At 44.9% G+C, this 23914-nt stretch overlaps 1 protein-coding gene across 2 annotated transcripts; it reads left to right on the top strand.

The window, feature by feature from the left end:
* Positions 1 to 21558: 21558 nt before the first annotated feature.
* Positions 21559 to 23307, top strand: GADD45G (growth arrest and DNA damage inducible gamma; the record flags this gene model as incomplete). 2 transcript variants are annotated; one of them, XM_082497518.1, is made up of 4 exons in its annotated part: positions 21559 to 21673; positions 21802 to 21903; positions 22024 to 22237; positions 22639 to 23307. In XM_082497518.1, exons 1-4 carry the CDS (start codon positions 21621 to 21623, stop codon positions 22747 to 22749), a joined length of 480 nt encoding a protein of 159 aa, XP_082353644.1. In that variant the 5' UTR covers positions 21559 to 21620. The 2 variants fall into 2 exon arrangements, with proteins under 2 accessions (XP_082353644.1, XP_082353643.1); XM_082497517.1 differs by lacking the exon at positions 22639 to 23307 and having other exon boundaries at positions 22024 to 22426.
* Positions 23308 to 23914: the final 607 nt, after the last annotated feature.

Below are 23914 nucleotides of genomic sequence, written 5' to 3'. Positions count from 1 at the left end.
CCCTGTGTTACTGTTCGTACCTATAGTGGTGTCTCATTGGCAGCAATTGCAGCTTGCATTACTCTACTGTTCACCCCCATTAACTTGTAAACTCTTGGACAAGTAGAGAGAAAAGTATTGGCCAGCTATTTGTTCAGTTATGCTCTCATCATTGAACAATTGCATGAAAATTACGGAAGTTACATGGTACAAAAAAGTATACATTTAATATTTTTATTACTATCCACTAAATTGTCTTTCCACCGAAGCTAAGTGCTTAGCAGTATACCTGCTTGATTCCTGGCTTGGTGTGAAGTGTCAGAATCTCCTCTCAGCTCAAAACCGTACTGTAACCGTACTGGCTTCTATTACAGGTACATTATTATGCTACCACTTCTATGTAGCTGGCACAAATGAAGTCAGCAAATGCATTGGGAAGACACCGTGACATGACTACTATCTTATAGGAACATTTTATTCTATAAGCATCTTCACACATTTCAAACATTTTAGACTAATGGATGGATGCAAGCACTGCCAGAAGTTGATTGCACTCACTATTGCATTATTATTGGAACCCTTTCCTATAATAAAATTATTATAGGAACCCTTTCCTATAATAAAACCTTTTTTATAACCTTTCCTATAATAAAAGATTATTATGTACTTATTTCATTTATGTCTAAAATGCAAAGATTTTTAGTTTTATAACAGCTGTGACAACCTTTAATTATGTCTTCCAAAAGCATAACTGGTTTGTTTGTATACCTAAGATTGTGGAAAGCCTTACTTAACATAGTCAATAATCTGATCATCAGCAAAAAGTTAATATCCAAGCCTGAAATCAGGAGGAGGAAACCTACTCGTCAGGTCGGGTTGGTGGTTTCAAGATCATCTTAATTATTTCAAGTCCAATCCTAAAAAAGGCTGAGGATTTTCAGCTTGCATTACAATCACTGAGAAGTCAGTGCTCAGGGCTGTGCAAGAGCGGGCCTGAGAAAAGAACCATTTCAAGTGCTGGATGCCAAATCCATCGCTGCAATGGCTGATCTGGAATTGAACCTGCTTGCACCACACGTTGGTTTGGCTCCAAGACAACAAAGCAAGAGAGCTTGTCAAGACAAAAGTACACCAACGTGCTGTGTGAGAGAGGACAAAGTACAAGTTAAAACACATCCATCTGGCTGCTAGGGGCACTGCATATTTATTTGAGAGCTCGGCTGTACAAAGTCTCACAAAACAGGCCTCTTTCGTTTTGCCTACTAAATACAGCAAGTCCCATGACTGGGCTGCTCACTTCTTTGTAAAATGCAAGGCCTGTTTGTGAAATCTGATTTCCCCTGTCCTTCTTGCCTCCAGACCACGTCCTTTTCATGTTCTGAAGCAAACATATGTAGCTGATCCCGTATTATTCCTAATTACTGAATGATCTTCTTCTGTGAAATTAGCTTCTCTGACTGCAGTTCTGCATTCAGCTGACGTCCCAGGCGTTGGGTGGAATGTATCAGCAGACAAAGCTATCGGGCTGTCTGAGGCATCCCTGCTGTCTGCACAGCAGCAATTGCATACACCTGAAGAACGGTCTTCGGCTTCAGGGTCAAGAGCAGGCTGCAGTTCCTCCTACAGGCATGTCCAGGTCAGTCACAGGGTTCTAGTTTCTCGGCAGGCAGTGTTTTTCCCCCCGCTTTTGCCCCAGTTTTGGCTCTCGCAATGAATTGACTCTGACTGGGATGAAAAAGTGATTTCCTGCACCCAGAAGTCCTTTGACATCAGCATCTAAACCAGAACAAGAACGAGAGGGAGAGAATGCAAGAGGGGCCCTAACAGTAGCCCTACCGGTAAGGGAACCAGGCAGCTCCATATTCTGGTCTTGTGCTTAATCTCTCTTATAACATATGTGGAAACATACTCTGGAGCAAGTTCTAGAGCTCAGGTTTTCTGTCTCCGAGGTTTTATTCCTAGGCTGAGCCCTTGCATTGCTTTCTGTACTGCAAATAAACTCAGTGTTGCACCAAGAGGCACTAGGTTGAACCGTTTTTCAGAAGAGCATTCGGGATGGTGGATTCTGGCAGCCCTGACCCAGATGTAGCCTCTGGAGTGGGATGACATTTCACATGCTTTCGGTACTCAGTGCTTGCTTTTTGTGGAGCCATGAAGCGGGTGTTTCGCATTGCCAGTCCGAGGCACCAAGGACTTCCAGCACACTGTATCAGCAGCCGCAGGACATAACGCAAACCTATTGATCCTTTTCCAAGGATCGAGTGTTTAAAAATCATTGCAGCATTTAAGTTCTGTGCATGTCCTTGTTGAATCTAGCCCACAGCCTCCTCTTTGCAAATTTATGGTTTGCAAAGAATGATTTCATTTGTTATTTAAATTATTAAATAAAACATTAAATGATTCCTACAGTTAGAGCCATTTGGTAAACAAACCTTAATTGAAAAGCGCTTGGGAAAACTCTCATTTTTCTGTAGGTGCTGGTTTTCCAGTTTGCATAGGATTAGGTGATTGCAAAGCACGCAGATTAGGTGCATTTCCCGCAGTTCAACTCTGCTGGAGTCCAGGACTGTGCATCCATGCCACAGGGGAAAGAATGCAGCCCGTTCAGACAGTTTCAACCAGAAAGAGTGTTTATAAATTTTGATGTATAATTCTTAATAGTCCGCTAAGTTTTCTCCTAGTTACACCACTGAAGCATGAACTGATATCAAGAACATCGTTTTCAATTTGCATCAAAGTATGAAAGGGAAAATTTGCCCTCAAAGCTATGTGTTCCTTGCATCAAGTATTTGTACTTCTGTGTCCTGGTTAAATGTCTCAGGCATTTGGGGGAAACTTTTATTTCCCCTGTTACTTCATTTTGTGTGTTTTCTAGCAAAGTCTGGCCTGAAGTGTAGAAATGTAAGGTTTCCTTAATCTGTGTTTTAGGAATGGGGAGACCGATTTCTGCTCAAGTCACTGACAGTTTCACACCTGGAAGGTTGGTCGTGATCACTACTACCGCCCCCAGGGACTGCAGAGCTACAGAATGCAGAGCTGGAGTACTGGGTTGGCTTTGTGAGAGCAAGAATAACAACGCTGATGGACAACCTGCTGTCAGGAGTGTCAGCAGCAAGCACCATTTCCTAACCGGCTCCTGTACGGTAAGGACAAGGTGCAATCTTCAAGCTGCTCTGTGGAAATTAATGTATTTTACCACTGTCAGCTCTTCGTATGTGTTAGCAGTATGCTGCCATTCTCTTATCAGACCCAACCTTAGGATTTTTCTCTTATAAACAGCTTTGAAAATGTGTGTCAGCAGGCCTGGAGGTAGTGTAACTAACAGTAACAGCTTCTTTCTCTGTCACAAGTACGCTGAATTAAATGGATAGTCAGACACTACTGGAAAATCCATAGATCTCTGTGGGGATCTCTAACGATTGTTTAAATCCTCTCCATTAGATTACCTGTGTGCACGAACACAGATCTCATAGACCTTTGTATAGAGAGAAAGACAAAAATGGGCTGCATTTAAAAATGAAATAGTGATTTCCTCTGTTTATTGGTTACCCATTCATGTGGTCACGAACTGTCAACCAGGAAACGAGTTTCTGTAAATAAGCATTACTTCTGTAGGTAGGTTAGCGGCCAGAACATCTGACTGGAAGTCAGATGACTACCTCCATTGCTGGCCAAATGAGTGACCATAAGCCTTTTGGCCTCTCAGTACTGTAGTTTGCTCCTCTGTTAAACAGGAATTATGACAACACGTATCTCCTTTGTAAAGGCCATTTAGATCCACTGATGAAAACCACTGTCCAAAGTTAGAGTTTCTTACTGTCTGAGATCAATGGTATTTCCTTATAACTTCAGAGAATCAGAATCTTTGTAGCTTCAGGGAATCAGCTTCAACTAGAAATCCCCTTGTTTCCGACGTGGTTTTTCAAAGTATGCCTATATGTTGGTGACAGAAGCCAGGGTGCTTTTGAGGGCATGGCTAGTTTCAGCCCATGTCTGATCCAAGTTAACCTTTTTCAAAAAATGTTTTGAAGGATCAGCATTTGGGGGGAAGTAGAGACCGCAGACACATAAGAAAGGAGGAAGAAGTGTCGAATGCAACTTCAGACTGGGGGTTCATGGAAACCGCTACCCTGTGTGCCATGCAATTTTGACCTTCTGCTTTCTGGCAGTCTCCTGGTGTTGTTCCTTGCTGTCCTCAGACCATTTTTGACCAGGCTGACCAAAGTATCTGCACTGAGGTGAGATTTGATGAGTTCCTCAGGGCTGCTCCTCTCAGCTGCAGGGGACCACGTTGACGAGGCTGCTTGGTGAGACCCAGCTGGGGTCTGCTCCTCTCCTTTGGGATGGGGACCACATTGCCCTCCTAATGCAGTGCTTAGTGCAATGCCTCCTGGATCCATGAGTGTGGTCCTGGGGAAGATGGCAAGGTAATCGGGAAAATCCTAGCCAAAGGAGAGAGTCTCCGAGGGCATTGGCTTGCTCCCTGGTGGTAACGGCAAAAGCAGGGCTTGCTTTCCTTGTGGCTGCATGGAGAGATGCATGTATCCTCCTTGGGTAACAAGGAGGGCCTGCAGCAAGATACGGGGATGCAGGATATAGTATGAGAAAAAGTGAAATAAGTCATTGTGGAGTTTAAGGGCTCCTCTCCTACAGGACTTCAGGGTGGCAGTTTGGCATGGCCTCAGCCCTACCTTTATGCTGCCTCAGGCACCTGGCTGTGGTGGGGAGGGCCACCGATGGAGACAAGGGATCTGAAACAGCTTCTCTGTGGAAAAGGCGTTTTAGGCTTTGATGGATGTGTGAAAGGTATGAGAATACAGCGATGATTACCTTCTATTCCATTAGCAAGCGACTAGAGAGGATATTAAATGGCAGATATTAAACTTAAACATTTAAAAACCTGCAGGATTGGATAACTTCCAGGAATTGGCCAAAGAGCTCTCTGAACCATTAGTGTCGGCACAATGTAAAATAAAAAATGGAGCAGTGGAGAAATTGAAAAGTGTTGGAAAAAAGCCAATTACTTAAAAGAGTAAATGGGATGAGTGGGGCACTAAATGCTCCTGAACCTGACATCCATCACAGGAGGGAATGGAGTGGCCAATACAGGACACAACTGGTAGAGTGAAGGGTCTTAGCCTCCACCACACACTGATTAAATCCCAATAATTATCAGCATTATACTGAATGGCTGCAGCCCCCTACTGCATGAATCAAGAATGGGATAACTATGGAGCGCAAAAAGCAACATTGAGTGGAGAACTGTTGTCCATTGGGAGTATTTTGCAGCTGAAACTGAGAGGGACCTGCTGCATGCATGGTGCCCTTCAACAGGGTCTTCCTCTGAAACAAAACCTGAAATTGTCTCAAGTCCAACATGGGGCTGACTTCACCACGTGGTGTAACGATATGCTGTGGTAGGAACAGGCCGGTTAAATACACCGAGGTAAGCTGTTTATCGCTGAAATGTGTATTTCAAAGCAACCAACTGGCAGATCTCAAAACAAAGAACATAGGCCACCGGGGAGGCTGAGCATTGCGGAGCACTGCAGTTCCTAAAAGACCAGGGGAGCTCTGTGAATGAGCCTGATGGCACATAGGCTCCCTGGGCCATATGCTCTGCTTAGGATACCAAATACATTCTGCAGAGATACAAGATATTAAATTTGTATAAACAAGCCTGGCTGGTCTCACGCACTAAGCAGAAAACCAGTGCAATTGGGTCCTGCCTCCCACTGCTCCACACGTAAGCAGGTATCTTGTGCATTTTTAGAACTACAAAGCTGCTAGAATGTGTTAAATATTACCCTCTGGGCTGCGTGAATCAGCTAAAACTGTTTTAAATTGGGTTAGGAGAGTAATTTGTTTTTTTCCCATGATGCTATTCCTGCTGTAGATTCAAGAGCGACAGCAAAGCTGAACAGCCCTGCCTGTTATGCCTCAGACAGAGTACGGCTGAGGCTGCTAGTGGCTTACTTTTCATGTGCCTTTTGCTATGTCATAAAAAGATGAACACTCATTTCAAGGGATAGCGTTGAGTTTGGGTTCCAGGTGGTTTGTTTATAGGTGTCCTCCTCAGAAGCTCTCTTTTTCTTTTTGTCACATGAGTGTTTTCCTGGTCTTGAGCTGGCCCAAGCAGCTACAAAACGGTTAAGCCAGACTCTTGCAAATTATTTTTAGGTTTAGTGTATGTCCTTGGGCTGTCTGCAATTCTAGTTTAACAAAATTATCTGAATTCATTATAAGACGATGAGTTGAAATGTTCCATGAAGGCTGTTACGCCCGGCTGTGAGCACTGCTTCTTGTTAAGCGACACGAGGGACCAGACTCCCAGCCTCAGGTTGCCTAAAATAAACTCCTCATCACATCTGATGGCCCCAAATCCCCGCAACAGGCAAAGCCAGTCTGTGTGCGTGCGGTGTCCAGTTTGTATGGTCCAGCTGCAGACGTTCAGTTAGACGGGCGACTGAGGAATGGGCTCTTTGTTTGTCAGCAGGGGATGGTGCAGCACAGGCTTGTGGGGACCCTGTGACACAGGGACACAGAAGAAAGGCACAGCCAGCCCCGCTCTTCTCCCCCAACATCTCTCTCATGGCTGGCATTGCCTAGGACTGTGGCAGGAGGAATGGAGGCAAAGCAACTCTGTCTTGCAGCTCGGCCATGCAAGGGGCCTTTCCAGGTCACAAGCATCCCTGAAAATCCCCCAAATTATTGTGAGGTTTTGTTCCTTTTGCTCTCGAAAGGAGTTACAGCTTTTGGTGTGGCAGCAAAGTTGATCTGAAGAATTAATGGTGATTTCTCATAGCTTTCTGGAGTTGTGGTTTTTTTTTTTTTTAAATAATGGTGTGAAATTTTGAGGTATGCTAGTGCATTAATGGCATTATTTCTTGGTTGTATGACATATGCCAGAGATGTTCCATAGGACCTGCGCACAGCAGGCCTGTGTGTGGACTCTGGGATATACCGTACACTGAATAAATGACAGGAGCCATGTTCTGTCTTGCAGACAGGGCTATGCTGTCAAAGGGTGGTCTCAAGTCTGCAAAAAGACAGAAAGAGAGCCTAAAATATTTTGTTTCTGTTTTGCTGCCTGAGAGCCCTGAATGAAAAAGCAGAACACAAGTCTTCACATTACTCACATCAAATGCTTTTTTCCCCCTTAGGTTTTGGGTTTTTTTTGTTTTTGTTTTTTTTTTTTTTTAATTTTTTTTTTTGGTCAAGCCACAAACTTTGTTCTCAATTTCCTGAATGATGATGTAAGGTCTGTGCCTTGCCAGTGGACCGTTTACAGTGTGTCAGCCAGCTGTGCAGGCAGGAGTAGGGACGTGCAGGAGATGAGTTTGCCCAGGAAATCAGGGGGAAGGGTATTGTGGTGTTTCTCTAGGGAGTGGAGTGACTCCAGTAAGAGCGCGGTGACCCCTGGAAGGGGTTGGTGCCTCTGTGTGTGCTGGAGGAACTGGTGCGAGCAGCGGCGGAAGGAAGAGTGGGAGACCCAAGGGAGCGTGTATGTTGCAGGGAGGAGGGTACAAAAGTCATACAGTGTGAAACTTATTTTTTCTGCTTTCACTTCAGGCGTTGCAGATGTTCTTTTCCTGGGTTTTGGTGCTGGGAAAAAGAGCAATGTGTAAAATGTTCAGCTTCGTTAATTATTATTATTACTATTATCATCGTCATCTAACTGTTGTGTAAAATTACAAATATTTATTCAGCTTTTACTCTAGTACAATTTTGACCAGACTTGTGGGTTTGCAAATGAATGAAATCATCGGATCCTTCAGACATTTTACAAGCACAGATGCAATGATAACATCTAATTGCAGGGATCTGAGACTGTCTGACTGCGGATGGGATGCTATTAACCTCTTTGTGTCTGTTATGGATGTGTCAGAAAATTGCCAGGACAGTGCTAAACACACTCCAAACCTGTGTGACGGAACAAACATTTAGGTCCTGAGTCTGCAAGAATTTAAGCCACACTTCAGCTGAGGCATTTGCAAACAGTCCTGTTGCAGCAGTACTTTTAAGTTACTTTCATGTATCACCTAACCCATGAACAGAAATGACTGAAGAAGCAGTATCCCGAAAAGTAACGATAGCTTTAATACCCCTCATTGCAATATATGCAGGGCTTCAGGTACCGGAATACTAACTACGTTCAACTCTAAAATGTGACAGTATGGCGTGGTATAAACCAGGCTGATGTTGTCAGATGCCTGATTTGCTGCCACAGCAGTTGCTTGTTCTCTCATTCTAAGTCATGGTCACTTTCGTGCTTCCAAAGTCCTGACTACTTCCAACTTTCAAAAGTAATAGTTTCTTTTAGGTGGTTGCCAGAGTTGTCGTCAGCATAGGCGTTGCTCTCTGCAAGTCAGGGGCTTTATAGGTGAAACAGGGAATCTGTTTCCCTATTTTCTCCTGGTTCCGTGAAGCATCGTACTAGGCTTAGGCACACAAAATCTGTCCTATTTTGACCACTTTGTATGCAGATGCTAAATTAATAAGAATAAAAGAGGGAGGTATGTAATTCAGATTTAATTTCAGAAAATGATGACAGTGGAAACTTTTTAGGTGTGCTCAGCGTAGTGGTGACCAATAAGTACGTGTTCGGTCTTGTTTCACTGTGAGACATGGATGACCTGCCTAGGATGTGGCTGCAAGAGAAAACCCAATGCTAATGGAAGGTTTTCCACAGGTTTCCAAAAGCCACTTAAGAAGCTGTGTTCAGCAAATCTGCAAGAGCATAATCCGTGGGTGACACCTTGTGAGCAGTGCTGTTGAAGTCACCACTGTGAAGTTACTTGCACATAAGCTAAGGTGTGTGGAGCAATCATTGCAGGAGCAGGACAGCTTCATAACTGCCCAACCCGCCACGGGTTGGGGGGGGGAGACCACCACTGGTGAAAATGAGGGAGTGTATAAAAGAAAGGAGATCATAGCCCTCCCCTGCAGCATGAGTGCATGAAGAGGAAGAAGATGCTGCTGTGCCAGGCGGTGGTGACCCTCTGCCTCGACGCGATAGCTTTATTGATGAAAACCCAAAAGCCTGCCTTTCTGTTAGAGTCACCCTCAGCTCTGCTGACGAGCAGGCTGGCTGCCGAGACTGAGAGCGGCCATTTTCGGCGTGTGAGGGAGGGAGGTCCTGCCGAACTGCTGACAGTATTCAGCACCCTTCCTTCGCAATTCTGGCAATTGCCAGTTTTGATGACGACAGATATGTGCTCTGTTTTACCAAATCTATTTTTTTTTTTCATGTATTTTTATACTGTTAGCCAGCAAAATTTTCCTCACTTGTAAATAATTAGAGTAGAGAAGCTGATAATATAATTGTTTAAAGTTGAGGGTGATGGCATGTAGCTAAAGCAGCGCATAGCTGTTGGGCTCTGGTGTTCAGCGTTTCCCGCTGCTGGAAAAAGCTTGACATATTCAGCTGGTTTTACCAGATAGCACATCCATTTTTGCTAAAACATATGAGGAAAGGCTGAGCAAGCTGGGGCTGGTCAGCCTGGAGAAAAGGCTCAGGGGGATCCCATCCATGTATATAAAAACCTGAAGGGAGGGTGCAAAGAGGCTGGAGCCAGGCTCTTTTCAGTGGTGCCCAGTGACAGGACAAGAGGCAGTGGGCACAAACTGAAACATGGGAGGTTTCTTCCGAACATCAGGAAACTCTTTTTTACCGTGAGGGTGACTGAGCACGGGCACAGGTGGCCCAGAGAGCTGCTGGAGTGTCAATCCTTGGGAGATATTCAAAAGCTATCTGAACATGGTCCTGGGCGGCCTGCTTGAGTAGGTGGTTGGACCAGATGACCTCCAGAGGTCCCTTCCAACCTCAACCACACTGTGATTCTGCAAAAAAGTTCCAAGGAACAGTGACTGCTGCTGCTGGTGTTCAATGATCCTAATTGGATTTAACTTGTGGCGTTACAGAAATTTTGATGGTTTTCTGTTAACAATAGTGTTGCAGAAGAGCATTGAAGAAGCCTGATTTCTTGTTATTATTGATAATATCTGAAAAACAAAGAAGATATAACTTGCCCTTGCCTTGACTGTCAAGGCCCAGTGTAACAAAAATAAACCCCAAACCAAACCCTCAACTCTATTTGAAAAGTGAATAACTTTTAATATGGGATTATAGTGAGAATAAGTAGACACAGTGTGAGGGCTTATTTAGGGTTTTTTTAGATGTTTTCAGAGGAAAACATGGTGACTGCTTCTTTTTATGTAGAAGTTGAGCAACTGAGCTTAGCAAATGAAGGCTCTGAGCCAGGAAGCCACCTTTACATTATAACCTTATTACTGAAAAAAAAAAAAAATCCTTTTATTTGAATACATTGGTTTAAAGTTCTATGTTATTATCATTCACGTTATGGTCACACCTGAAGGCATCAGTTAACAGCAGGGCATCACAGTACAAAGGAAGCTGTCGTTATATTGTAAGAGACTGTCTCTATCCAAATGTATGACAATTAGCTAGACAAGGTCAAGAAACAGTTTTAGAAAGGCAACATTATTGTGACCTCTTTCAACTTCAAGTGATAAAAACAATAAGTATATAATGAGTCAGGCCCACAAAAAAGTCATGAAGTTTGGTTTTAAGAATTTTTTTTTTAAATTAGCAGATTATTTTTATTGTGGTGTTTGATTTTTTTTTTATTTTAATGTCATTCTTTATGGTTCATTCACTTTTAGCTTTTCTCTCAAGCTGTGAGAGTCAGAAAGCTTTAATTAAAAACCCAAAAAGCTTCCCTTCACTATCATGAATCCAAGCACTGGAGAGATTTAAAATGACAGAAAACATGCAGTGATTCAGCCAGTCCACTAATCCTGTTTTGCACATGTGGAAGTAGGCCAGGGACAGAGAGATTTACCAATTTGCCCAGTGTTACATGTTATCTTGGACACAGTTAGATGCCCTGATGCCCAGATTATCAAACGAATCTTCCTCTTCTGAAGAACAGAGGTGACAAAATTCTACAGCCAATTCACCATTTTGAACTGCAATACTAGATTACTTGGCCAGCACTCTCTCTAATCCTTGCTAGCATACATACAAACTACATGTATAATTTCTGGACTTCCCTCACTCAGTAATTGTCTTTTTCAGGGGAGGTGTTTTGCAGTTGCTTTGGATTCTGAATAATTACTGTTCCTTGCAAAACACTGTGCAGTGGAAGAAGATCTCTGTTGCAAATTCAGTCTTATTATTGTTATCTAAAAGTTGGTACCGATATCTCCAAACTTTCTTAATCAGCTTAGAGTGGGCAACATCTCCAAATGTATGTATCCTAAATGCTGAATAGAGACAGAGTTAAGCTGAGTAACTGATAAGTGATATTCACATTTTTTCCTATTGTATCCACACAAACTGGACCCAAGGGAGTTATATTCCTAAAAATCTTATGTCATTCTTAGATTTTGAAATATTCATCCAGGATCCTGAACGGAGCATTTCCCTGAAAGTGTGCAATGAAGGACTTGGCGGCGCGGTGAGGATTTGAAGAAATGCCCAGTTTAACCACTAGAGGTCCGTTTCACACAAGTCCTTTGCAGAGTACAGAAAGCATTGAGTACCAAAATTTTAACCTCTTGCACACGATAACAAACATCTAAACTATTTTGCTTTAAGTGACTAGTATGAGAACGCCACCCTACATGATAGCATGTATTTTTTGGTTTCCAGCATTTCTTGTACTAGCAGGTAGATCTTTGTTTCTTCTTTTTCACACTTGTCTGTTCAGCAGACTACTGAAGAATACTAAACGAGAGACTAGATCAGTGTGTGTCTGCTGGTGATGTTATTCATTCCTCACCCCGAAATACAGAGGATGAAGTCACTGTCTGAGATAACTCATGAAAGCCCACTTTAGCATCCTTATCTTTTTCTCAGAAACTTTGGAGGCACAAGCCAAAGGAGCTTGCTAATGGCCTCTCTTATCGATATTAGACAAATTACAGAGGCAGAGCTGCATACTGGGAAATGAGATACTCTGACCTAAAATGAATTCTCAAATGCAAGGTCACAAGAAGAGGAGTCACTGTTCAATAAACTTGTCTGGGACTTTGAAAAACTGCTGCCTTCCTAATTAAAGATGTTGTGCATAGCTTTGGGTGCACAACTACAGAAAGGCTCAAGGATAGGGACTGAGTGGGTGCAAGTTGGAGGCCAAAATTCTGACTCCTCCAGCCTGTCCATGTGTGTGAATCAGCTTTTGCTAGGGATGTTCCCAAAACTGAATTCTTGCCTACATGAATGTCTAGAGCAATTTTAGACTTTCAATGCTGCTTCTCCACAGCTCAGCCAAATCTGCCTCCTATAACCGAGCCCTGAGAGCCCAGGGTGCACAGCCCCTACCTAAAACTGGACGCGGCACCAGATGTAGCTGTTCTGCCTAGGAAAAACCAGGGATGGTGGTGGAGAGGGTGCTTTACTTGATGATCACACACATCCCAGTCTCCATTCCCAGGGCTGCCAGAAGCTCTCTCTGGGCATATCTTTGGTTCAAACTACATGCTACACTGCCATGGACAGTACTTGATACTCTCTCTGTTCAGCCAGTACATGTAGGCAGCAGGCAGCCTCACTCCCCACCAAACCCCAGTGTATGTTGGGCTTGAGAGCGTCTTTCCCAGAGACTCTGCTGCCTACTGCTTAGGGGAGGTAGCTGGAACAAGGGACAAACTACATTCTGGTCCCCATATGGAGGGCCACTGCATTGTTCACTAAAGGCTTTTTTATTACAAACAACATACTTGATCCTCAGAGCAGGTGCCAGGGGCCAGCCATAAATCATAGCTGATGGAGCTTATGCTGTTTGGGTGGATACCGAACTTTTGATCATCAATAAGAGCATCTACCAGTGCTGCTGTGCTGCCCCTCTGTCATATCCAGGGTCATACGCAAAATGACCAGAGTCAGAGAGGCTTCAGGTATCCACATTTTCTGAAAATAGTGTCATACCCATGCCCCAGATAGTAACTGATCACAACACACGCTTCAAGGGAAGGCTACCTGCCACCTCCCTCCTTATGTACATTCAGCTGTGTCCCTGCACCCCTTCTTCTACCCACCAGATGAACACCTAATGTATAGAGGGAAACTTGTGATTTATGCGTTTGGTCCAAAATCCCATACCCAGTGACTGAGGTATCAGAAAAATGTCAAGGGATTACAGACAAGACGATAAGAAGGCTAAAAAGTAAAAATCAAGAGAGAAACAATGGTAACTTAGCTAGTTGGCATACACACATTTCAATGAAATTGGTTAAAACTATCTCAGTGAATTTCAAGGTGAACTGACTAAAACTCTTCACTAGTAAAATGTGATAGCCAGGAATAATAGTCCTACTGCAGTAATTTCATAATCAACAGCTTCCAACTGGCCTTCTCCAATACAGTACTGGACTGCATCTAAATGTTAGATTATATTTCTGCACATTTATCAACTGTCATCACTTGGTTTTTGTAACCTTATGTATCAAAGAGAGCAACTGGATTTCACGTGATGGGGGTCACTCATGGCTCACTTCTCACCATGACGTTTGGAGCATTTGATTAACAAGACTTCAAAGAGGTAAACTGAACTTACCATTACATAGTAGTTTAATTAACCGTTTAATTTATATCTAAAGAAAATGTCTCTGTTTGTCTTGGGTGGGTGAAAAGGACAGAAGAAAGTCCATTTTCTAGCTTTAAGCTGATTCTTTTTTTACCATCACAAAGATGAGATCATACAAATGTTCTGATTTGATGATGCTTATGATCAGGGAAAACTGGCATGCACAGAGATGTCTCAGCAAATAACTGAGGTTGGTAAAGAATTTTGTTATTCTTACCTTTCAGTTTGTTTTAAAGAAAAGGGTCAAGATCAAGTAACCTCATCCCTATCAGTTCTCATGTCTAACCTGTTCATCTATAAGCCAGTCTCATAGTTTTGTTTTGTTTTGGTTTTTTTTTTGGTTGGTTAGTTTGTTGGTTTTTTTAAGGCAGAAAAATGTACATGGAAAAACTCAGAGTTACAAATTTAAGGCCTAGTTGACCCTCTGAGTTTGCATTTTCAGGTTGTCTGTTCTGTTACACCTACAACAGAAGACACCAAAGAACTAATGAAGGATCAGATTATTTCCCTCACCTAGGCACAGCTCTGCAATAAAACTTCCATCAGACAGCTTTATGCTGAGATACGAGAGGCACTTGACATAGGGCAACACACCTGCCTTCTTTCTGAGTTCCATTTCTTCATGCTGCATAATTACCCAGTGAAATGAATAATTCTGGCAGCATCTGGGTTAAGGAAAGGCTGTGTTCTCTCACTGTAACACACAGACAGCTCTTCAGTGATCTTCTTAAGTGTTTGATTTTTAGTTCTCTTTGGCATCTCTGAGAAAGTTCAATACACAGCAAAATAAAAATCAGATTCTTTAACGTTATGCTGATCAAGTTATGTTCAGCTGTTAAAAAATTCCCTTTTACATCACATGGAGCCATTGACAGTGTGAAAGCCAACGTCATCATTCAAAGCAGTCTTTAATGTCATCTGGTTGGACTGGAGAGCTAGCAAAACAAGACTGTTTTTCAGTAGTGTCATTCTGCTGGAGGAGAGGGAGCCCTGTGCAGCACATTAACAGATATAGCAGAAAAGATATGTGAAAGAACTAAGGTAAGTGAGGGTGAAAAACAGCTATATCACAATAAATTCCCAGTTTTATTTGTAACTGTGCCCCTCGAGACTGTTTCTGGCAGCAGCCTCAGGGCTGCAGTGCTGAGTGGATGGGGAATCAGAAGCCCGGATTTTTGATGCTTGGGTTTGCCCTTGTTCTTCTGGCTTGAATTATTAGCAAATATAGTTTTTAGTGTCACTTATGTAATTTTCTAACCTTGAGTTCTGTCAGAAGTCATACTCCTAAGTAAGGTTTCCAGGCATTCCTGGACAAAGGTGAGTGCTCAGGGATAGTAAATCTGACACTGCAGACTTGCTGGCACAAAGACTTCAGTTGAACATGCATGCACAATCTGTCCAATTTGGCCTGAAAAGGTAGGATTTACTGAGCTGGGTGTTATGCAGCCATGGTGCATATGGGCTGTGAATGTGTCTAGGATTTCCAGTCGTACAGCAGCCAGTCAGAGCTGCTGTGAATGCACAATCAGGTCGCAGTGGCTGGACCTACAGACACACAGAATTCCCAGGAGAGGATCCTGAAAGATTTGCCCTGATAAGATTTTGGTCTGAAAGAAAGAAGACATCGACAAGAAAACCTGGCTTTCAGCAATTCTTAATTAAAAACAAAACAAAACAAACAAACAAACAAACAAACCCAAATCAAGCAAACAAACAAAATCATCATGCCTCCCAGTGTGTCTGAGGGACTCCTGATGTGCTATCAGTGAACCCCCATAAGCTGCTTTGAACTGCCCCTCCCAGCTCCCAGTAGGGAGCTGGGAATTATGCAGATTTTGGCAAGGGTGTCGCTGGCTGCCCCAGACACATATTCTTGGCACACTTACAGCTTACCACAGTTTGAATACAGAATGGGCAATGCAGGTTTATACATTTTTTGGCCTCCCCCTTCCCCCTTGTTTTTTGGTGGTGCACACTAGGATATATCACTCAGGAGCATAACTTGGTGTAGTACTGTCACGTTGATGATAAGCACGAAAAGAAAACCTTTTTCTGTCTGTAACTCCACTAGTGACTCTTGGTGGACAGAGATGGGCTGGAGATGTACGTCTTGTTTAAAATATGAAGCCCCAGTATGCAATCTTATGTTGAAGACATGATATGTGACTACCTTTAAAGGAGGTATCACATGGCTAAACAAATGCAGTACAGGAATCTAAGTGGCTGTGTAAATAAATCATTTGTGAAGAGGAAAAAGTGCTTGAACTTGCTGAATACTTCTGTTTAAGCGTGTCAATGAAAGTAAACCTGCTGTGGAAAATAGCACTCTGTTTTGAGGTGAGAAGGGGATAAAGGGGCCTTTTCAATCAACCAGCTTCAAGGATGGTCAGTTGTGTCCTGATCCCAAACACTCAGTTGCATTGGCTGGCTGATGTTTTAGCTGATGCCAGGTTACAAGGTGTCAGAGCTAGCGATATCCTTTTACATTATCAGGTAAGGGCTGTCACATATTGAAACAAAATAAGGCAGAATATACAGAGTAGTTCTGGTACGAGTTGCTGGGTGCAGTATTTCTCCCTTTCCCTTGGCCTTTGCTGTACTTGGCTCTTCCTCTGCGAGGGCTCTCACCTGCTCCAGGTGTGGGTTTTCAAAATTGCTTCTTTCAACTTTCCACATATATAAAAGGAAATAGTTGATTAAAAATAGCCATTTCTGTAAAACCTCTAAAGCAATTCTTTCTTTTTTTTTTAGAACAGGAGAGAAACATTCATCTATTATTAGAAACATGCTTCTCTGTTATTAGATCAACATTTCTGGTTTCTTGCTTTATTTTAAGAATAGTATCTGCAGGAGGAAAAATGCACTAGCAGTGTGAATTCAGCAATACTTACAAACTCTTGGCTACTTGATGCCATGTGCCATTGTCTAAAAAAAATCTCAACCAACCAAAATTAGTGCAAGAGGTGCTTTTGCCCTTTTTGGCTCAAAACCTGAAAATATGACAGAAGTGAGGGCTCTGTGCTTGTTTGCACTATATTCTGAAATAAACAGGTCTATGCAGCCTGCAAAGTGCCCATCCTACAGCACTTCAGTTATATCTGTGGGAACACTCATTTTTTTTAACAAAACAGTAAAACACTTAATTCAGACGAATGCTGCTTCTATTCCCACAGCATCATTGTCAATCAAGACTTGTAATATGCAGGTTTATTTTTTTAGAAAAAGAAGATGCTACCAAAAGTCTTACTTCACTGCATCCTCAGTAAATTAAATGTCCCTGCTGCCTCTATTCTGTGGATGTTTGGTCTTGTCAGGTGGTATTTCTGTGGTGAAAGTGCAACAGAACAAAGTGTATGAGCAGAGGGAGATGTCTGGTTTACTAGACACAGGGATCAGCAGCATCTGTGCCAGGTTCAGTGGAAAGAAATAATGCAGAGATTATATAGGTGACCGGTTGGTCTGATGGAAACACAAACCCAGCTTGATCTTAGCCAGAGGATTTGTAGAGGAAGCTGGGAATAGAGCCCTGCTTCCTAAAACTTCTATAGAAGTTTTATAGAAAGGTTTTTCCATCTGTTTTTTATTGTGTGGGATGCCATATCTGGACAAAGAAGCTTGCTGGGTAGGACAATAGGGCTGCAAAGGTGGAGGGCTGGATGGAGGACGGGAAGAGGAGAAGTTCTAATGGATTTGGAAAGACTTAAGGTGGAGAATACTCCATCTAAACTGAAAGGACTGGCATATCTTAGTAAAAAGGGTCTTCCTGATGGGAAGTCCAGGAATGCAGCATTAGCCAGGAAAGCACCAGATAGGTTGGAGTGATGTATGAGTCCCATGGACGAGCCGGCTGTTACCACTGCTTGCATGACTTTTCTGATGTAGAAGGCTTGAGTGTCCTCTTGTTTAGGCCAAAAGGTGATGTCTGTGTCTGCTGTTCTTCAGTTGGAAATACATTTTTATTTTCCTCACAAAATGACAAAATCGGGTTTATTACCACCTATACAGGGGTGTAATCTATCTGCAGTTTTATCTGTTATGTTCTGCTAGATTACTTGCCTTTGTTGTGATTGAATATACTATTATTTCCCTGTTACTATGCATCTGACTTTTTATAAGATTATGTTGTTTTAGTGGTTTTCTTCATGTAGGAAACACCAACGTCTACTTTTTTTTTTTTTTGTGTGTTTTCTGATTCTCACTAAAAGCACTAAGGATATCAAAACGGTAACCGAATGTAAGTACCGTTTGCCAGTGGGCTGGTAGTGATTTTTTGCAGCAGTAATGTTTCAGATGTCCGCCAGAGGTCACAGCTTTACTGCGAACGCAGCATCGCGTTTGGCTGAAGCGCTTTTGGGTCACGTCCTAAAGGTGCCAGTAAGAAACCAGGGTTTGCGGGGGAGCCTTATGCTGTGGGAAGCACAGCTAAGTGGCACTGGCGTTATATCACTGCTGTTAAATGTAACGGCAAAGTCCACTTACTCATGCCTGAGCACTGTTGCCGTGTGATACTCCCCCCTGCCCCCACCTGCAGGATGGCTTCAAGCACTCAACAGCTGATCCACCAGGTTTCCATCAAACGCATGGATTATACTGAGCTGCATTTACAGAACTGACTTTTGTTTTTCAGTGTTTGGCACATAAGCATACTGAGGACACTTAAGTACGCCTGAATGTGCTCAAATGTCCTGTGTCAACGGAGGGCGTAACTTCCACTTTCAGGTGGAAATATTCAGCACCCTTACTCCGGTGCTCGTGGCCAGGAACGCCGAAAACCGAGAAGGATGTCTCATTTCTCTTTTCTTTTCTTTCACGGATGTATTATAAACATGGGAGGAAAAGAACAAGAAAGCAAGCAGTGAAGCCCAACCTCAGCTAAAGTTCAGTTTGCTTATTAGACATCAAAGGTATCACATCAGCAGAGACGATGCCTTCAAAATGGGGACAGGACCTGGGGCAGGCACAGCTCTCCTTCCTCAGCCTCCTCTTCTGCATCAGAGGCCTGGTGTTGATACCATGGCTCAAAATAAGCTGGATCAGGTGTCTGGTAATGCTTCATGTGCCATCTGTGCTAGGAGACCCAGGAATAATGAGGCAAACTGAAAAGTGTGATGACAAGAAGCCCTAACTCCAGGGTGCTGCATCATTAAGCCAAAACTGGAAGCTTACATGTGAAAGGATTAACGTGTTAATATGGTTCCATACATCAGTTTATTTTTCAGGTACTTATATATGTTATACTACTACGTGTGCACTGCTATCCACTGTGAGTTACTTTGGCCTACTAATTTCAATCCATTTTAAGTAACTTTCATTTCCACTGTAATAGGAAACTCATCAAAGTCATAGTTAATATCAGCATCTTTCAAAGCTCTGAGTCAGTTCTGCATTTTCCACCTGTTTCATCATGCACTGAAACTGTAGTACATCAGAAATGGGCCCTTCAATACTTCTATGAGATGTACCATTTAGTGTGTCTAACCCAACTTCAGGACAAAACCTAAAGCTGCCATCTATCACTCCAGCTATTCTTCTGCATTCTTCCCTAGTTGAATATTTAGAAAGAAAAAAAAAAAAAGGCAGAGGTATTAAGGGTTTTTACTTTTTCAGAATGAACAGTACATGCTACATACACTACACTGATTCCAACAAGTGGAAATAATTGCCATTTCATGAATACAGACTGGGAGATAATTTTCTGAAAACTCATGTATTTTTCAAAGAAAACAAACTAAGAAATTATGCCCTGGTCAAGAAAACTGAGTGTGCCAGATCATTGGCATGGGTTCACAAGTCAAGAATGCCTTTGCTTGCTAGTAGGGTGAAAGAGATCACTGGGCTTGAGAATTGATGGTTACAACAAAGTCTTGTCTCCCCAGTCCTGAGAAATGTTCTCAGAGAGGTTGGATGTATCTGGAAGACCCTGCTTTTGTCATCAGTTTAAAATGGAAGCTGACTAAGAGATTACTGCAGGGTCCAATGCTGTCACCTGTCGTAATGCCTGGGTCACTAACTAGAAACAACTGGAAGCAGAAGAAACACATCAAGCCATTGAAGTGGCTCAGTTTGAGGAGCACTTCAGAAATTATGGACCCCAGAGAGGCTGAAACAAGCAGACAGCGTATACCATAGTCAGTCACAGAGGAGCCGTGCTTGATCGGGGACTCCCAGCCAAGTGCTGCAAAGGACATCCCCGGGCTCTGGGTTTAAAAACGTTTGTACGTGGACGATGTGACCACAGGCCAGGGAACATCGAGGGGGACAGGTTACAAAGCTCTCTCTACGCAACCCGCTGGACTCAGTACGGCGCAGGTTTGCAGCAGACATAGGTCTACCTCAAGGTGGCTCTCCACAACCCCTATGAAACGACTTGGTGACGGTCTGTGAGCGGTTACGCGGTGGCCAAGTACAAAGGGGCAGCCTTAGCTGAGATGTCAGAGATTGAAAGGACTTGGGAAGTGATTTGTCCTTTAATATTTAGACCGCACTCATGCACAGTGGGGAAATCTGTTTCACTATTGCTTGGTTTGCTGACAAACAGGTTCAGATCTGAGTTCAGCAATCATACACGTTTCACACTGAATTAATTTTAAAGGATACACCTGAGCTCACAGTATTATCCAAATTAGATCTACTTTTAATAGAGCTCAACTGAAAAAATAAATCCCTATTTGCTGGATTTTTGTTTTTATTATTATTATAGGATCATAGGACAATACAGCCCAGAAGGGACCTCAGGAGATTTCCTGCTTGCAGCAAGGTCACTAGAGAGCTCAGACCAGGTCTCTCGGGGCTTTGTCCCATTGGGGCTTGCAACTCTGCAAGGATGGAGCCTACACAGCCTCCCTGTGCCGGCAGTCTGCTCCACTGCTTGACTGTCCTCAGGAGGAAAAGGGTTTTCCTTACATCGCACCTGAGCCTCTCGATTCATCTTATGCCCATTATGTCTGGTCTCCCCACCAGGCGTTGCTGCGAAGACCCTGGCCCTGTCTTCTCGATGACAGACCCACAGATTTTGGGGGGCTGCAGATTGGTGGCCTCCGAACTGTGCCTTCTCCAGGCTGACCCAGCCCCGGTCCCTCAGCCTGCAGGGCCGGACAGTGCTGCAGCCCCGGACACCTCAGTGCCTTTGGTGCCCTCATTGGAACTTGCTCCAGTTTATTGAGGTGTTTCCTCCACCGGAGGTGCCAAAACCAGGGAAACTACACAGCTGTTGTCTCAAAAGTGCTGAGCAGAGGGCAATGACCATCTCCGTGGACCGACTGGCCATGCTTCTCTTCATGCAGCCCAATCTACAGTGGGCCGTTGTTGCAGCCAGGGCCACTGCTGGCCACGCTCAGGGCCTTCTCCACAGAGCTGCTCCCTGGCCCGGGAGGCCACAAGGACCACTCCTTCCCGGCACCGAGGCGCGGCATCTGCGTTGGCTGAGCCCATCTCCACCAAAACTTATTCACTTATTTATTTGCATATTTATCTGTTTATTTATTTATTTATTTATCCGCACTATTTGGGTTCCAAGCCCCGGACAGAAAACTCGCCCGGGCACTTCCAGCGGCAAAACCCACCGGGACGGCGGCCCCCGTCAGCTGACCGCAGCCCAGCTCGCGCTGGGCAAGCGGGCAGACCGCGGGCAGCGCGCGGGCAGGGCGGCCCCGCTGCCGACACGGCCGCCCCCGGCGGAGCGGGGCGGGGCGGGGCGTAGGCACACGTCGCCCCGCCCCGGCCCCGCTCCCTCCCCACGTGGCCTCCCGGCACGAGCCGCCTGCTCCTCCCCTCTCCCCGCTTCCCCCACCCTCCTCCCCTTTCCTCGCCGGCGCGCGCCGATTAGCATAATAAAGACACCCCCCCCCCCTTTTCTCCCCTGTCGGCCAATAGGAACCCAGCAGGCACCGCCAGCTGCCGGAGCCGCAGCCGCGTGGGCTATAAATAGGGCGCCGGGCGGCCCGACTGCTCAGAGCGCTGGGGGAGCCCGAGGCGAGGGGATATACGGAGCTATCGCTGGCTGCCGCCGTGCTGTTGAGACTCGCTGCTATGACTCTGGAGGAGATCCACGGACAGGAGCCTGTGCCTGCGGGCCACGACTGGTACGTCTGGGGCGCGAGCGGGCGGGCTGAGGGCTGTGGTGGTGGTGGTGGAGGGGTGGGGGGGCGGCGAGGGAAGCGGGGCGGTCGTTGGGCGCCGGGCTGACTCTCTGCCCTCTCCCGGCACGCAGGATGCAGGGCGCCGGCAAAGCCCTCCACGAGCTGCTGGTGTCGGCGCAGCGCCGCGGCTGCCTCACCGCCGGCGTCTACGAGTCGGCCAAGCTGATGAATGTGTAAGTACGGCGGGCCGGGCGGGCGGAAGGGGGTGCCGGGCCGCCGGCGGCGGGGCGCGGGGGCTTTCGGGGCCGGCCGGCGCCGGCCGCGGGGCTCAACGCGCCGCTCCCCTCTTGCAGCGATCCCGACAACGTCGCTTTCTGCGTGCTGGCCACGGACGAGGAGGACGAGGGGGACATTGCCCTGCAGATCCACTTCACCCTGATCCAGGCTTTCTGCTGCGAGAACGACATTGACATCGTGCGGGTGAACGACGTGTCTAAGCTGGCTGCCATCGTGGGGCCCAGCGAGGAGTCTGGGGAGCCGCGGGATCTCCACTGCATCCTCATCACGGTGGGTGTCCTGCGGGAGGCCAGTGGTGCTTGGTGGGCTCTCCTCCGGGGCTGGGCTTGTGGTGCTGGCCACTGCACGGGGTGGGGCGCTGAGAGCGTTTCAGGGGCGGCCCCATCTCCCGCTGGTAGCCAAATCCTCTTCTGGGCAAAGAACAGGGGCTTGGCGCACACCGTACAGCAAGTCAGCTGACTGCTAGTAGTAGTAGTAGGGTAGGTTTCTCGTAACTGGATTTCCTCTGTTGCCCACAAGGGTAACATCTCTGCTTCCTGCTTTGTCTGTGTCGGGACAGAAACCGTCTGAAAATGCCCTGCTTCCTAAGCTAATGCTTCTGTAAATATTGTGATGACTTCAGCTGGCAGGCAGCACTCACTCATGCTGTGCAACTTTTTTCTTTCTGGCAGAACCCAAATGAAGATGGCTGGAAGGACCCAGCTCTAGAAAAGCTGAGCTTGTTTTGCGAAGAGAGCCGAAATGTCAATGACTGGGTGCCAACTATCACCCTGCCCGAGTGATGGTGACCCAGTGCGATGGGGAGGCTGAAACCTTTGTTGCATTCTCAACGTGGTGTGGGTTCACCAATGTGTGCAACAAGCTGCTGATTCCATGGATTAGCCTGGTCAAGAGACTGGATTAAAGTCACTCAGACTGGCATGCAGTGGGCTCTTATGGAGGAGAAAGAGGAGAACAGCTCACCTCACCAGTGAGCCTCAGTAGGCTGCAACCGTGGAGAGGCTGACATACCATGGAACTGAAAGAAGTATTGCAAGTTTCCTGGTCAAGTGGAGCTGTTTCAGAAGAGAGAAAGTTAGGGGAAGTGGGCCAAAACTTTCCAGAAGGACTGGACAGAGTACTGTAACTAGGAACTGTTGGTGCTGTCTACAAAACACAGAAAGTTTCAATATTTGGTGGACTACTAGGGACTGCTTATTAAGACAAATATAGAGACTCCAAAGCGGACAGACTTCAACAGGCCTCTTGGGTCACTCTGCAGAACTGGTTTAATAATGCAATATTTTTTATTGAAATATTTGCTGCTATTGAAGCTTTCATAATAAATTTTTGACAATTAATTTCTGGGAGTGTCTTGCTTACAGGGTGGGGAAGCATGTCACTGAAATACCACTAGTGTTTTTCTCGTGTGCTGTAGTCAAAGGTATACTCCACAGTAATGGAGCTATTGCTCAAATACTTTCTCTCCTGGGCCAGCTGAATGAAGAGCTGTGCTGTCCAAGTTGATAATTCAACCTTTCACCCTCTTGCAACAGCTGCTTATCGCAACAGCTTGCAAGACTAAGGAGCTGCATGCTTAATGAGCTCACTTATTGTAATAAGTGGTCTTTGTAGTCTACGGAAGGAACACAATACATGTTAGAAACATGGATTTTTTTTTTTTGAATACAGACCTCCAGTAAATTGCATCATTAGTTCTTAAATATGACTTAGTGAGACTCATTCAGAGCTGCAGTGTTCCCACTTGACAGAAGCAGCTTAAACATGATGGGGGGCTGCAAAACTCCTTAGATGTCAAACACATCTAACATTTGCTTTGATTAGAATGACATCGTTAAATCTAAAACTAGCTAATAGTGAATAAACAGCACATCTGCCACAAGCTGCTCTCTCATTGCCATATGCTGTAACAATAGAAGCTGTCACTCCAGAAGCCAATTTTGCAAA

Source organism: Vanellus vanellus, assembly GCF_965231255.1.
Source record: "Vanellus vanellus genome assembly, chromosome: Z".
Classification (NCBI taxonomy): domain Eukaryota; kingdom Metazoa; phylum Chordata; class Aves; order Charadriiformes; family Charadriidae; genus Vanellus; species Vanellus vanellus.
The sequence above is the reverse complement of the archived record's forward strand: the minus strand, read 5'-3'. Positions and strand labels throughout refer to the sequence as shown.